Source organism: Leucoraja erinacea, chromosome 1, assembly GCF_028641065.1.
Source record: "Leucoraja erinacea ecotype New England chromosome 1, Leri_hhj_1, whole genome shotgun sequence".
NCBI lineage: Eukaryota > Metazoa > Chordata > Chondrichthyes > Rajiformes > Rajidae > Leucoraja > Leucoraja erinaceus.
In genome coordinates, this window is record NC_073377.1 from 96,633,506 (window position 1) to 96,649,630 (window position 16,125).

Genomic DNA, 16,125 nt, shown 5'->3' on the forward strand with positions numbered 1-16,125 from the left:
TTGACCAGGATAAAACATTTCTACAGGGTGTGAAACTGAGTCATGTAAACTACACAGGCACCAGACTTGAATCTTCAACCACGCTACGTTGAGGTGCTGCTTCTCTTCAATCCTTTTCAAGGATCCTGAAGCAAAGAATATACAGAGGTTTCTGCCCCGTCTATGCAGGATGCAGATGACTTCTGCAAATGGTATTTGAGAAAAGACAGAATCAGATGTTGCTTTGATATCTTCCAAGCCTATCAAACACATTCTTTGACACAGTGGCCAAGTTCAGTATCCTGGTTAAAGATTGTATCTGGATGCGAGGGGTGATTTGGATTCTAGTCCAACAATAAAATTAGTGACATAGTATATTTTGGCTTTTGTCACTATCGACATTAGCTAAGCTCTTCACAATGGCTTTTCACAGAATGATCACTCGTTCAACACCAGGATAACTTGTGTACTGTCTGGCTGTCATTCTTAAACCAGGTTATTCTCCACATACCACGGTTCAGTCAAATCAAATTTAAATAGTGCCTTCAAACATTCTCAAGGCAAGGAGTTTGAATATTAGAAAATGCAATTAAATCAAATAGAGTTGCATAATTTGAGCAATAGTCCAGCTGTGTTCATGGAAATGTATGACCATATGAGAAAGTTAGTGACTGGCTGCTTTGGGGTTTATTTTTCATATTGAACAAATCTAGAAATTGAGAGGCCGAGTGTAGCAAAAAAAAAAATAGTCGATGGCACTTTTCAGCTGCAGGAGACAAACTAAATTGCTCAGTGTGATGTGCTACAAAATGTTTACTGCATCACAAATGGGAAAGGTTTGGATATATATAATTGCGCTACATTCTTAGTATTTAAATGCATAATTAAGTATTAACTTGTAGTAAATGGATATACTGAGTGATCACCTGTCTTAATGAAACATGCAGCACTCTGCATGGCAGAAGCATGGTCCCCGAATTTGATGTGAAGAGAACAGAGTAAAACAAAACAATTCTATGTAAACGTACAATATATTTATTGCAAGGAATAATAACTTTTACTCCTTCCAGCTTTTCATCCTCTGATAATTGACTAGTCTTTCGGATGCATACTGATGTTTTAATTTAATACAGTAGGTTGAAATGAGGGAAACATCCTAATGAACCAGAGCTTATCCTCATCCAACATCCATGTGTTTTGGAAGGTGATTAGCAATGAGAAGAGGAAGGAGAAATCTGCTTTTTCCCCCAATACAGAAGTATTGAAGCCAACAGCAAACATCCTTATTGCCAACTTAAGAGACAAGCTAAAAGAGAGCACGAGAGGCAAATCAGTTCCAGTCCTCCCAGTTCTCCTTGACTTACACAGGTAAACAGATGTTCCTGAAGACTTTAATCAATTCTATTTAAATACCATAATTATTGCTTGATTTAAATCATTAAAACGTTTTGAATGCTACAGGAAACACATTTTAAAGGGTGAAAGGAAAATAAAGCAGACTTTCATGTTTCCTTAATTTGAAACACACCCTCATGAAAATGTGCTTGATGGAAGGTGCAAAATGAAATTAATTTAGTCAAAGTGCATTTTGCTATACTTCTTGATAATGGTAACAGCTTTTTTGTTGATACAACCACGGCAAGGCCCCTATACTCAATCTGCCATTAGTTATTCGGTACAATCTTCATTCATTTAGCCAGTGTTGGGATTTTAATTTAATTGGGTTTACAGTAATGAGTAATGCAGAAAATCTGCCGTTTCTGCAGCAATTCCAATCAGCAAAATGCAATTTCTGTGCAAGTACAAACTTCAAATCAAGTTAATGAATTCTAGTAACACTGAGAAGTGGGAGTTGTTGGAGTTCACGACTCTACTGCTTTTAACCCAGGCAGCTGGGACAATTTAATTTACAGCATTAGAATGACAGGAGATGAGCAGTAGCTTGGGTTTGCCCATGATCTCTTGAAACTATACATATTGCTAGCAAGTTTTAAGGATTTTTGTTTCTGAACATGCCCGCATAAGTAAGATCTTTGACAATTGCAACATTTTTCGGGTTTCCCATGTCCCCTTGCCTCTACCTGATCACAGCAAGAAACCCCCCTTCCCCCAATTATAAAAATAAAATAATAGGTAGAAAATCATCACAAGGGTAATTTCACACCCAAAACATTTGCTCACCTTTACTCAGGACAAGTCTGATGTGCAGGGAACAGAAGGTGGTGAATAATGATCATTGTTACAATTGCTCAATAAGGACCAGTATATGAAACCAAACTGTAACTGTGTCTTATACATTTCAGCACAATTCCACACTTCCTTAATTCACATCCATGAGGCAGCACCATCCATGGTCTGAACCAACTGCTTATTTACAAAGCAGAACATCTAAGGCACGCTGAACAATAATAGGCGGCATTGATATAGACTGTTGCAAAGGGCAGATAATGGCCGATAAGATATTCCAACTATTACTTCCATGTTAACACCCCCTCCAATCCCCCCCTCCTGTGCTGTCCCAACACCCATCCCGTCTCCATTATCTGCACCTGATTTTGTTAAAAATCCTTGCTAGCAATACTTAGTGTGAAAATAAAATGACTTGTTTCTAATAAATAGGAGAAAAATGGCAGTAAGTATGAATATAACGGGGGGGAGAAAAACACACAAAAGAAAGTAAAGTCTTTTTTTCCACAGCTCCCAGTATACGAACGCAATTAACAGTTGGAAACCTAATCATTTATATAATCCTCCATCCCGGTCGGTGTGCCTCGTCCATTAGGCGTTGTGTTCAAAGGCTTTCCGGGAGTTCACTGCAACAATGTTCTGGAGACTGCAACATTCTTTGGCTGCTAAATGTTTTTTTAAATTCAAGCAGTTAATACACAATATGTGCACCAGTGCTTAGAAGGCGAGGGAACAGCCACTGCCATTTTCAGGCCTTAATACATGTTAAGAGGGGACTTTCCCAGCCTTTCATCCTTCTGAGTTACTTCAACAAAGAAATATCAAATAGCGTGCATTCATCGTTCTGAATTTCGGAGGGGTCAAGAAAAAATAAATTGCATTTTTGCTCACAAAGTGAACAGTCAGTTCATTTTTTTCCATAATTAATTTCCGACCTACACTATTAAAGTTTCTGTTGCACAGAAATACCTTTAAATTTGCTTTTGCTTATTTAAAGAAAAACACTGGCCATTCATGATTTGGGTGCTGAAGTTGCACAGACGGATGTCAGAATCGTTTTCAGCATCTTGTTATAGCAATTTAGTTTCCAGGCGCAACCAGTGTAAACCTTGTCTGATGTAGTGTACAAGTTCAGTCATGCTGCTGGTCAAGGATAAAAGGCCAACTGCTGCATCAAGCTCCATGAAGAATTCTAAGAAAGAGACAAATATAAAGTTAGATATTTCCCAATAAGTTGTGAACTTGACTAATATGGAATGCAATGAGACTCTTATTTTATCTGAATCAGTTTTATTCAAAAAAAATTCTCAGTATTTGCTTGATAGAATTAAAAAGACATGTTGCATTCACTCTGCTTCAACTCCCACAAATGCTAATGAAATTGGAAACTTCAGAGTGAATACAATAAAAACAAGAAACAATTGTTTAGGCAAATTAATGGAAACAGACTCCTTTATTCAATCACAATTTAATGCTGAAAATAAAAAACAGTAGAAATTAAAACGTTTGTCCAAATTGAAAATTTAGCACCACATAAAACCGACACTTTAATTGTAGTGCTTGTGGGGAATGGATTATGTGAATGTATGTGCTTCATTACATGCAGGTTTCACCCTCATGTTAATGCTGACAATTATATCACTGTTCTAAATTGGTACCCAACAACCGATTTTATCGGTCACTTTAAGTGCTAGTCTCACTTTTAAAACAGAATAACTTTTATAGATAATTATTTTTTTGCATCAGTAAATTTTAATTTTCATTTTACTAACTGCACCTTTCAAATATAAACCATGAATATCAGGGGGAAAATAAGTTTATTCAGCAAACCACATGGAACTCCTTTTCCCTTCCAGTTAATTTTTCTTACCCCTGTTTTTTTTCGCTAGTGCATCTGCTTGTTCCCACAAGTCATGGCCTTGGAGGAAAATGGAGGTGATGTTGACATAGGTGGAGGCCAGCTGATGAATCGCGTGTGGAATGGCAACACTTCCACCATTACTGGCAGATCCAGGCTGGGAGCCTCCAGAGCTGGCAGGGGATGGTGTCTGAGACAGTGGAGAAGGTGTGCCAGTGCTCCTGAACACAAAAACATTGAAATTAAGGTTGGTCTCATGTACATACAACCCACAAATATAACATAGTTTGTTTACTTATCAAGCCGATTGGTATTCTCTCAACTATCATCCCTAAAGTAACTCATATGCTTTTTAAAAACTGTCAGACAAGAAGGCTAGACTATAATAAACTTACTACATAAGAAGAAAAAGTCACCAGGCAACAATACATTCATGAAGCCCTGTTGTCACATTTGCTTCCATACTGCATAACTGTAGCAAGCAGTACAGGTAACAGTGATGGCAAGCATGTTTTACATTGGTCCATAACGGTCAATGGCATTTTCCATCTCTCCAGTGTACGGTCAAATCCAGGTAGATGGATTAGCGTTGCTGATGTGGGGAAACATCAGAATATATGACTGTAATGCCACATATTTTAGGTAATGCGATATTTAAAGTATTGGTCTAAGGGGATAAATATTAGAGCTGCATGCACTAATTACCTGGCAACACGAGGAGATGAAGCTTGAGCTGTCCTGGAAGAACTCTAGAACACAAAACAAATGCTCAATTTTGCTGTGCATGTTTTGACATTGGCAACAATACAGTTTATACCCTGGTCCTCACCTCTTCTGAAGGTGCACTGCGATATGATCAACTAAACTTAACAATGATGGCAAGCATATTTTGTATTAGTACATGACAATCCAACTGTGTACCCAACTGTCTATTCGTTATGTCCCAGCTTAGATACCAAACGTCTGGGGCACCTTACAGAAAATCACAGTCCTGGCTCCAATCTAGCCGATTGGACATTTCCAAAGAAGAGTTGACGAGTATCTTAGGAACATAACTTCTTACTGTTTATTACTCTGTCCTCCCCAGCCTAACACTTGATTTGGTAAACACCTCAATGATTGAGATGATCATCATCCTCATTTACAGTGCCCTCCATAATGTTTGGGACAAAGACCCATCATTTATTTATTTGCCTCTGACTCCACAATTTGAGATTTGTAATATTAAAAAATCACATGTGGTTACAGGGCACACTGTCAGATTTTATTAAAGGGTATTTTTATACATTTTGGTTTCACCATGTAGAAATTACAGCTGTGTTTATACATAGTCCCCCCATTTCAGGCACCATAATGTTTGGGACACGTGGCTTCACAGGTGTTTGTAATTGTTCATGTGCGTTTAATTGCCTCCTTAATGCAGGTATAAGAGAGCTCTCAGCACCTAGTCTTTCCTCCAGGGCTGTAAAAAAAAGAAACATAGAACTATCCAAATCTGAAGGAAAACACATTGTGTGGAAGAAAATAAATCAGGAATGGCAACAATACTGAGAACAGGAGACAAAGGGGAGACACCTCTATTCGCTACAAAACAGAGTGGGCATTACAGCAAGAAGAGGGAACAGGTAGTATTAACAAGATTGAGGATAGGACACACTCACCTGAACAGCACATTAAAAATATTGGGAAAACACCCTACTGGGCTGTGTGGGGAATGCCATCAACCAGAAACAGTTCAGCATGCCCTAGTTGCATGTAGGAGATATGAGACAGAAAGAGGATTTATGATCATGGAAATGAGGAAAATTGGATTGACAGAAATATCAGTAAAGAACATTCTAGAGTGTGGAGGGAAAGGAAAAGGAATAAGGTTTTTGGTTACACAAAAAAGCTGGAGAAACTCAGCGGGTGCAGCAGCATCTATGGAGCGAAGGAAATAGGCAACGTTTCGGGCCGAAACCCTTCTTCAGACTTGTCAGACGGAATAAGGTTTTTGTTTGATTTCTTGAGGGCCTCTGGGCTTATAAAAAGGATCTAATATAAAGACATGAGTACTGTGGAATGAAGCCAGAAGGTGGCAGCAATGCAACATTGCGGATGCCGGCTGCCGTAAAACTCAAAGAAGAAGAAGAAGAAGAAGTCTTTCCTCCAGTCTTTCCATTACCGTTGAAAACTTTTATTGCTGTTTATCAACATGAGGATCAAAGTTGTGCCAATGAAAGTCAAAGAAGCCATTATCTAGCGATGTTACAAAATTTACCTTCAGCGGCGCTGCAGTTTTGCCACTGGCCAACATTTTTTTTTTTTTTAATATCCTTTTCTTAAGAAATGGAATCTACAGGAGTGTTAATGGGAAAGTAGTGGGCAGAAAGGCATGTCATGTGTGGTTTGAAGAGCAAAAACGTGTAATTTACAATGCCAAAATTGAAAAGTTGAGGAAAAACAAGGTGTACAGAGTTGCTTATTGGTTACAATCTGAGGAGTATGATGATGCTAATGATTATGATATGCCAATGTACCAGCAAGCAACTGATCTTCTCCATAAAGACTTGGTCTATTGCTAGAAATTGCAATTTATTTACCTATCTGTTACGGACTTACAGCATATTATACAATAATATTAAAGTTCTGATCTTGAGAATATCACATTTTTGAATTTTCAAGGCAGTCTGGGTGTTTATTACTATTTCCGTCACAACGGTCAATTTTGTAATTAACTACAATTAGGTAATTAACTAATTATATGCTTTAATTGCAGGTCATCCAAGTAAGATGCTTTATATTTATTTCAGAATGCTTTAATCTATAATAACTGAACATTTCATTTAGTTCTCTTGATTTTTAAGAAAGTTATGGGCTTTTGACTGTCCTCGATCACAGCTTTTGTGTTAAGTCAATGGAAAAGCAATAGAGCACAAGATGCTAATTTCCGAGTATGAAAATGGCCATAACCTTTTCAATACTGAAGATATGAAAGTGAATTAGGTGTCAAATTAAACTTCTTTTTATGCTTTATCTGATGTGATAAATTGCAGACTTGATTTTTAAAATCTCAAAATGTTGTAACATTGCTACATTATGAGACTGAGAAACAAGAATAAAACTGTTAAGAGACATCAGCCAAACTTTAGGCTTACCAAAATCAACTGTTTAGAACATCATTAAGAAGAAAGAAAGCACTGGTGAGCTTACTAATCACAAAGGGACTTCTTCAGGAGTCAGGTTTGGATTTGTCAATGGCCACTGTCCGCAGAAGATACAGAGGATTCATGAACAGAAATACAGAGGCTATACTGCAAGATGCAATCCATTGGTTAGCCCCAAAAATAGGATGGCCAGGTTACTGTTTGCCAAGGAGTACTTAAAAGAGCAACCACAGTCTTGGAATAAGGTTGTGGGTACAGATGAGACAAAGATTAACTTATATCAGAGTGGTGGCAAGAGCAAAGTATGGAGGAGAGAAGGAACTGCCCAAGATCCAAAGCATATCACCTCATCTGTGAAACACGGTGGTGGGGGTGTTATGGACTGGGCATGTATGGCTGCTGAAGGTACTGGCTCACTTATCTTCATTGATGATACAACCGCTGATGGTAGTAGCACAATGAATTCTGAAGTGTATAGACACATCCTATCTGCTCAAGTTCAAACAAATGCGTCATGGGAGGGGTACTTGATTGAAAAAGCAACAAATTAGTTTTTCAAAGCTAAAAAAAAATGGACAATTCTTAAGTGGCATCAATCACCCGATCTGAACCCAATTGAGCATGCCTTTTATATGCTGAAGAGAAAACTGAAGAGGACTAGCCCTCAAAAGAAGCATAAGCTAAAGATGGCTGCAATACAGGCCTGGCAGCGCACCACCAGAGAAGACACCCAGCAACTGGTGATGTTCATGAATTGCAGACTTCAAGCAGTCTTTGCATGCAAAGGATATGCAACAAAATATTAAACATGACTACTTTCATTTACATGACATTGCTGTGCCCCAAACATTATGGTGCCCCGAAATGGGGGGATTATGTATAAACACTGCTGCAATTTCTATAAGGTGAAACCAAAATGTATAAAAATGGCCTTGATTAAAATCTGACAATGTGCACTTTAACCACAAGTGATTTTTTTTCTATTACAAATCTCAAATTGTGGAGTACAGAGGCAAATAAATAAATGATGGGTCTTTGTCCTGAACATTATGGAGGGCACTGTATAAGGTGCAACACCAATTAGTAGATAGGAACCAGGTTAAAGATTTAATTATATTAGTTAACTATTTAAGTCATTTATATCTAGGAAAGTGTACATGATGAAAAATAAACTGTTGAGATGTGAAAATGTCTAATAAATCCTGTTCTTCACAGCTTGTGCTTACCTTGAAATGTTCAGTTAGGGTCCTCGAGTACTTCAATGCAGTATCTTTCTTAAATCTGAACATTGCCATTGAGAGCAGAGACTGGCAGCGGATACTGTTAATTACAAAGTTAAAAGGGTACTTTCATTTTTATTGTAAAGTGTTTTGGGAAGGGTTATTACATTAAGTGCAAGGTGTTACGTACCATAATACTACAAACATTTTTTCTACAGGCGTTGCTGATGAGTCATTGTAGTTTATTAGTTTCAAGATATACCTGTGAGCAAGTTATAAAATGAAGATTATATAAGTATTTGTGGTTAAAATAGTGCTACTTGAAAACGGAAATAAATGTATACCTCAATGAATCTGTCACTTTGCACATTACATTGAAAATATTAATGAGTAAAAGAGATTAATTACATGATTAAATTGAGACACAAGCGTACTTACTTGATCAGATCCACAGTTTCAGAAAACATGGTGTAAGCAGACTTTGGTGGCTGTGCCTCACTTTCCATTGCTATTCCACTCTCCGCAAAGGACAATGCAGCATCCAAATAGTTGAAAGCTTTCCCAATTTTGTCCAACTAAATTGTGGGGAAAAAATTGTCTTGATATTAAAATTTGTCCGATTTACCTACCATGAAATGCTTACCATTCACAAGGGTTAAAAGTTAATTTTGCCATGATGCAAAACTTCATACAAAAATAATTTACTAGATTTTATTTTACTTCAAAACTGCACTGAGATAAACACCGTGTGGTGTGAATCATTAAAGATTAGATTAAATCGTAAGCACCAATGTTTTTTTTAAACAGAGCGTTAACACAGGTTTCGACCAGAGAATTAAAGATGCATTATTACTTAGACACATACATAATTACTGTTCCACAACAAGTTGCAAAGAGGACATGAGGAGGCTACAAAGGATTATAGAGCATGCAAACGTCTGGCAAGGTATGTGGAAATGCCCATTTTGATAGGAAAAGTACAAAAAGTTTTATTAGCCAAATAGTGAGAGATCTGACTGAAATGCAACGATCCAGGGGTCAATATTTGCAAAATGCTAGTAAGCTGGTATAAACAGTAGCCTATCATCCGTGCTTTTGTATTAATTTAATCTGAAAATGATATTCCGTCAGCCTTCGCTTTATTTATTTATCTGTTTATTTATTTATCTGTCTATTTATTTATTTATTTATTTATTTATTTTATTCCGAGCAAGTAAAGACATTAAAGACATTAATAGTAACAAAATCGAAATTATCAAACAATTGGACATTACAATCAATATTTACAAGCAATGAAAAGAACAAAAAGCAACTTTCCAATGTCCAACTCTGTGTCTGTACAAGCTCGAAAAGGAGTGAGAAGAAGAATAACTTATTAAATCTCACCCCTTTTCCCCAACACTTCTACCATATTTAAAAATCAATTAATTAATAATAATAATACTACCCCAGGCAATTTTCCATAATACCTACAGACATATATATACATACAACTATTATACACATACAAACTTCATATATGAAGTAACCAAACATAAGTAAACAATTGTAAAGCAATAGATAAACATTGGCTGAAGTTTAGAAATGGGAAGGGTACTTGATTGAAATATGTCAGATCCTGATGGATGCGTTTTACACGAGGGAGTAAACGATGGCATCCAAAACAGGAAAGCATATGCATTTATCCTTAACCTCTTCTCCAAATATTGCTAGTCATCGATTCTATTTTACCCAGCTATAACTGAGCAGTGCCACATCTGCCTTACAATGATGCTAACCTGTCTTAATTCCCGGTGAGCTCCCAATCCCACATTCTTCCCAACACCCGAGTCCGACTATTTCCATCCTGATATTGTCTACCACTGCCCATCTCACTGTATCTATTATTGAAACCTTCTTTATTCTCGCTGACACTCCAAAGATTGCTTGGCCAGTTTCCTACCCTCCATGATTTTCAGGTCAGCAAAAGCTTTGCTGTTTGTGCATGAAGTTTTGTTGTTCATCACTTCTGTCCTTGTGAGCATACATTGGTGCCAGGTTTCTCCTGTTCTTCTAAATTTACATTTTTCATTCTGCTATTCAAAATTTGTTAAACTGAACTGAAGTCCTCAATTGTAACCTGCTTCTAATCCAATGAGTAACATTCCAATGAATTTACTTCTTCTTTGATGCACATCTTTAAATGGCTTACTTGTTCAATGCAAGCAGTGAATATGACATTGTAGTCGCATATTTTTGCTGGTTCTTATGCTCTAGACTCTACTAAATTTGACAATGGTTCAATCAAACCACGCTTCACACAATAAAAATGATGGTTTATTTCCCCCCAAAAAAGACTAATTCACTACCAGCAACTTACCATGACATCAGCTTTGTGCTTTATTCTTTTGGCTTCCTGCAAGTGATATTCTACTGAATATTGCCTGAAACAAAAAGGGTTAGAGGTCACTATGTATGCAGCCAGGTTAGGTTAAAGATTATTACATGTTTTGGTGCTAGGGAAAATACATTATTTAAATGATAATAAATTACTTGTCATCAAACTTGAGTATAGGCCTTGTTGGTTTGGAGTTTCCATTCGGGAGGAATTGTTCTGGAGTGGTATTACTGGTAGTGCCCTGGTAAGACACCTGTGGATAATAATGTTTTAAAGATTTCATTGTAGTCATTTTAATACCACAGGATCATAAAGAAACATTGATCATGTTTATATGCTGACTGAATGGGTAAATACTTCATATTATATGGTTTTATTCAGTTCCATTTTTCACGTCCCTTGTTCTAACTAGGTTTAGGTTTGAAGAAGAGTCTCGACCCGAAATGTCACACATTCCTTCTCTCCAGAGATGCTGCCTGTGTTCCTCCAGCTTTTTGTGTCTATCTTAGGTTTATTATTGTCTGGTGTACTGAGATAAGCTTTGCAAAGCTTTGTTTTGCATGATATCCAATCAAATCAGATAATAGCATGCATAAATACAATCTAGTACAATAGATGTAGGAAAGGGAAATATATAGAGTGCAGAATATAGCTGTCAGCATTGCAAAGCTCTACTTCCAGAAACATTGATTGAATAGCATGCAGACAAAATCTCTAATTATTTCTAAACTAAAAGCTTTCATTGTACCTTGGTACACGTGACAATAATATCATAACCTAAATCTATAAGATTTGCCAGCCATTTTATTGCCCCTCCCCATATCGAGCAGGAAGCGTCACCAATACAGTCATGAGGAAAGTTGAGGGAAGTCTAAACAGGACTGAAAGGATTTTTTTCCACATAACCAGTGAACAGGCAGGCAGAGCTTTTGCCATTGAGATCCCATTGTTATGTGGATGGAGTTGTAGGACAAATTGATCATTGTAAGCATGTGTTCAACAAAGTGAATGATGGAAGACAAAGGATGTTGGCTAAGGAGAGAAGAGGATATCGGTCTGAATGCCCATGATGAAAATGAGTTGCTTAGGAACAGTAAATGGGGAATTGTCAAAGTGGCGGCGGGCATTCTAGGTGTCAAGAATGTAAATGGATAGGGACTGGACAAGGGATGAAAGGACAGGTAAATTAGAAAGAAATATGCTCTGCAGTGTCAGAATGAACTGAAGCAGTACGTCCTGCTTGTGGATCTGGGGAGGAGGTGGAAGCAGACTGTGTCTACAAGGCTAGAAGCTGTGGACCACCTACCCACACACATATGTATAATATAATATATCCCTTCCACCTATATAGCTCCCTCAGGCTTCGCACTTCACGCCTTATCCTTTGATTCCTTTTCCATCTATTCCACCCATGTGCCAATCCACTTGCCAGACTTTGTTGCGCCCACACTTCTCTTTTCCTGATTTCACCCCTCCCCTCTCTGGTCTGAAGAACGGTCCCGACCTCAATTACCACCTGCCATTCCCTCCAAGATGCTGCTGACTCGCCACGTTCCTCCAGCACCGTGTTTTGCTCAAGGTCCCAACATCTGTATTTCTTTGTGTCTTCATAACTAACTTTACGTAAAGTTAGTTATGAAGACACAAAGAAATGCAGATTTCTTTTGTGCACCAAATGCACCAACTTTTTCACAAGCAGAGCTGGTGACCTCACCTTGCTTTTTATGTGTCCTGACTGTTTATCCTCCATTCTTTTGTGCTTTGAAGGTAACAATCCTGACGCTGAGATATTCATGCTGCTCTTAACCTTGGTATTACTAGCACTCATAGTGGAGACTTGGTTGGAAGAACTACTGGTACTGTCAGGCCGTTTGTGGGTAACCTTCGCCAGTTTCTGTGCAGAAGATGGAAGTGGCGGTACAAATGGTTTGTCCTTCTCAGGGAAGCATGTAGTAACTCTAAAAGGAAAGAGTGAAAATAATTGTTTTACAAAAAGGAAAACAGCATATTTTGACTCAAATTACCAACAAATATTCAATACGGTTTCAATGTAAAAAATGCACGTTTAAGGAGTTAGTAATATTTTTCTAGAATTAAAACACTTTCTAGTAAAGTCTCAAGTATGCTTTTTACTAATCTTATAGAAGATCAAGGCACAAATGTGAAATGAGAAGGAAGAAAATGCAGAGGGAGAATGAAAGAGATGGAAGGAAACAGGAGGGATAATGCTGGGAAGGGGGTAGAGGATGGGTGGTAGGAAATGGAGAGGTATGTTAATACTTTAGAAGCTCAGGTGGTAGAGATAAGAAAAACCAAGACAGGAAAGTCATTCGTGGGAGTAGAATACAGGCTTTGCCATAGTAGCTATATTGTCGATCAGGAGATAAATTAAGAAATAATGGAGGCTTGTGAAAAAGATAGAATTTAAGGATGATATTTAAAATCAGTATCCCAAATAAAGGAAATTACAATGGTATTGGGTAGACTGAGCTAAAATGTTGATAGAAAAAAAATGATTAATAGATCAGCAGCGCAGACAATTAACAAATTTTTCATAAATCTCAGCAAAGTTATAAGCAGGGAGAAAGCAAGGTTCTCTGGGAAGGATGCACAATCCATGACCAAAGAAACTTAGTTAAAGAAGATTAAAATATTACTGCTCGGCCAGAGAATTTAGAAATATTTTGGAATTAAAGGTGTCAAAAAATCTATAATGAATAAAGATAATCTATCTTTTTCAATGATAGATTTGCAAGCAAGCTAGCAAATAATATAGTAACGCTTTATATAGGTACAAAAAATGGAAGGGAGTAGCAATAGTAAACAGGGGTCCATTTGGGGATGAGATTGGGGAATTTATTCTGGAATTTTATATGGTCCAGGGGTCAGGGAAAACTGCAAATGTAATAGCACGACAGAATAAAATAAGGAGACCAAAAGCGAAAAATGATTGGTTAGTTAGTCAGTCAAATGTCTGACATTGGGAAATGCTGGGATTGTGGCAAGACATTGGAGAATCAATCAACGTGGTTTTATGAAAAGGTACGTGACAAAATTTCTAGAGTTCGTTGAGGATGTGGAAAATAGTATCAATAAAATACATTAGTAGATGTGGTGGATTGGTTTTACAGAAGGCATTTGATACCATACCATGCACTGTACAAGAGCTGTACAAGTTTGGGGTGATATCTTTGCATGCATAAATGATTGGCGAACCAGGAGAAAGCATGTCAAAATAAACAAGTTGTTTTTAGATTAGAAATCAGGGACTAGTCGGGAACTACAGCAATCAATGCTGGCGCCTCAACTATGTATGAACTATACTAATGACATGGCCACAGCACACTCGATTTCTTTATCCAACTTTGTTCATGATACTAGGAGACATGGGCTAGCAAGTTGCGAGAAGGACACAGAGTTCACAATGATGTATAGGCCTGGGTAAGAAATTGACATATAGAGTACAATATGGAAGTATATGAAGTTACCTGTTTTGGAAGGAAGAATGAAGTGGAAAAAATATTATTTAAACAGAGTGAGATTACAAAATACCGCTGCATGAAGGGACCTCAGGGTCTTCATGCATGAAACACAAAGAGCTGGCATGCAGGCAGAGCAAATAATTAGGAAGATTAATGTAATTTTGGCCTTTGTTTAAGGGATATGAAGCAGTTTTGATACAACTTTGCAGGGTGTTGGTGAGTCCACACTCAGACTCTTCACCCTGTTTTGGTTTCCATATTTAAGGAAGGATGGCTTACAATGCAGAGAAGGTTCACTTGGTTTGATTCCCGAGATAAAAGGAGTGGATTTACAAAGAAAGTCTGTGTAAGTTGGGTTTAGACTCATTTGGACATGAGAAGACTCTGAGGCGATCCCATTGAGGGAGAATTGACAGGGTGGATGTTGAAATGCTGTTGTCCATAATGGGTTTATCTATAATCATACGCATGGTTCTAGGATAACTGGATCAGAGATACAGAGAATTTTCTTTTCTCAAGAGGGTCAAGATCGTCTGGAATTCTCTATGCCAGACAGCTGTGAAGGTGAAGTCATTGACCATATTCAAGGCAGAGACTGACACTCATTTGAACTGCAATGAAGTCAAAGGTTCTGAGATAGAGAGCAGGAAAGTGAAGTTGAGTTCAAGGTTAGAGTGGACCAGACTCAAGTGGTTGATTGACTTGCTCCTGATTTCTTATGTCTGAATGGGCAGAATGGAGGGAGTGGGCACAGGCAGAGCAGTGGTTTATGAACACAGAAAACATGTGAGCAGAAGCAAAGACAGACAGTTCAACATAGTCCATTCTATACGATTTGCATACATAAAAGCAAAGAAATGTTATGCCTTACTGATTTGCCAGAATTGAATTTTGACTGTAGTTTTGAGAGATATTTAAACAGAACATTTTTCTTAGAATCAAGTATAATTATGTTTCATGAGTTATTGAATGATTTCTTGACAGTGCAAACGAGAGAGAGAGAGAGAGAGAGAGAGAGAGAGAATGTGAAAATAAACTTGCCACAATGGTGATTGATGATGCAGTCTGTGCAGACTGACGCACACACATAGAATACAACAGTTTGAAGATATTGCCAGCCAGAATCACAATTCTACTGAATCATGTTAGATTAAAGAACTGTAAACTTTGTTGAGGTCACAAATAAGAATTTGTTTTCTTTCTGTAAGTGCCACAGAAACGCCCAGTATTTCAGCATATTTGCAGGCTAAACATAGTCATAGCATGCCTGTAGGAAGTAGCAATGTTCACTGTGACTACCGAATCAGCAAGGCCAAATTCAACAGGTGTCTGATGTGAACTTGTCAACTGTGTTACATTAAATCTCTCCAGCTAATTTTAGAAATTGTGATATTAGATACACACCGCTTATGACTAGAATCCTTATGGCTTGAAGTGGACAACTTATTTTCTTTATCCAACCTTTGCTTCTTGTTCTCACTTGCTTCCACGTCAATCTGAAACAAAATATTTTAAAACAAAGATAAAGTGAAATACAATTGAATATTGACAATCACAATTAAATCTACTGTAACATTTTTCACCCTCAATATTTGTACAATTAAAAAAACCTGAAGAATCTTCAACACGGGAGCAGCCTAGTTGTTTGACCGGATCAGCATGTGACAACACATCGGCGAATTACAAACTCAGAATTTGAGAGCATGGGCAAGTTTGATCATTGAAGTGCTAGGTTCTGGATCACATGATCAAAATGGAATGCATCTCTGGGAATGGAAAATTCCCCTTCTCACACAGTCTATTCCTATCATAGCAACACAAATATCTCAAGGCAAATCCAGGGGTACCATTACCACAGAGAAGGAACTGCAAGCTA

General features: G+C 37.6%; 1 protein-coding gene across 3 annotated transcripts in view; it reads right to left on the reverse strand.

Moving 5' to 3' along the window:
- Nucleotides 1-991: 991 nt before the first annotated feature.
- Nucleotides 992-16,125, reverse strand: part of aff1 (AF4/FMR2 family, member 1) — a 129,573-nt gene continuing 114,439 nt past the window's right edge. For 2 of the 3 annotated variants that reach the window (XM_055639951.1, XM_055639944.1), the window contains 10 exons: nt 15,654-15,745; nt 12,482-12,725; nt 10,923-11,020; nt 10,750-10,813; nt 8,829-8,965; nt 8,581-8,652; nt 8,397-8,490; nt 4,730-4,773; nt 4,037-4,245; nt 992-3,358 (listed from right to left, as the gene is read on the reverse strand). In XM_055639951.1, coding sequence (XP_055495926.1) covers nt 3,237-3,358; nt 4,037-4,245; nt 4,730-4,773; nt 8,397-8,490; nt 8,581-8,652; nt 8,829-8,965; nt 10,750-10,813; nt 10,923-11,020; nt 12,482-12,725; nt 15,654-15,745 — 1,176 coding nt within the window. In that variant the 3' untranslated portion in view covers nt 992-3,236. The remainder of the gene's footprint in view (nt 3,359-4,036; nt 4,246-4,729; nt 4,774-8,396; nt 8,491-8,580; nt 8,653-8,828; nt 8,966-10,749; nt 10,814-10,922; nt 11,021-12,481; nt 12,726-15,653; nt 15,746-16,125) is intronic. The other variant, XM_055639960.1, reaches the window with a different exon arrangement.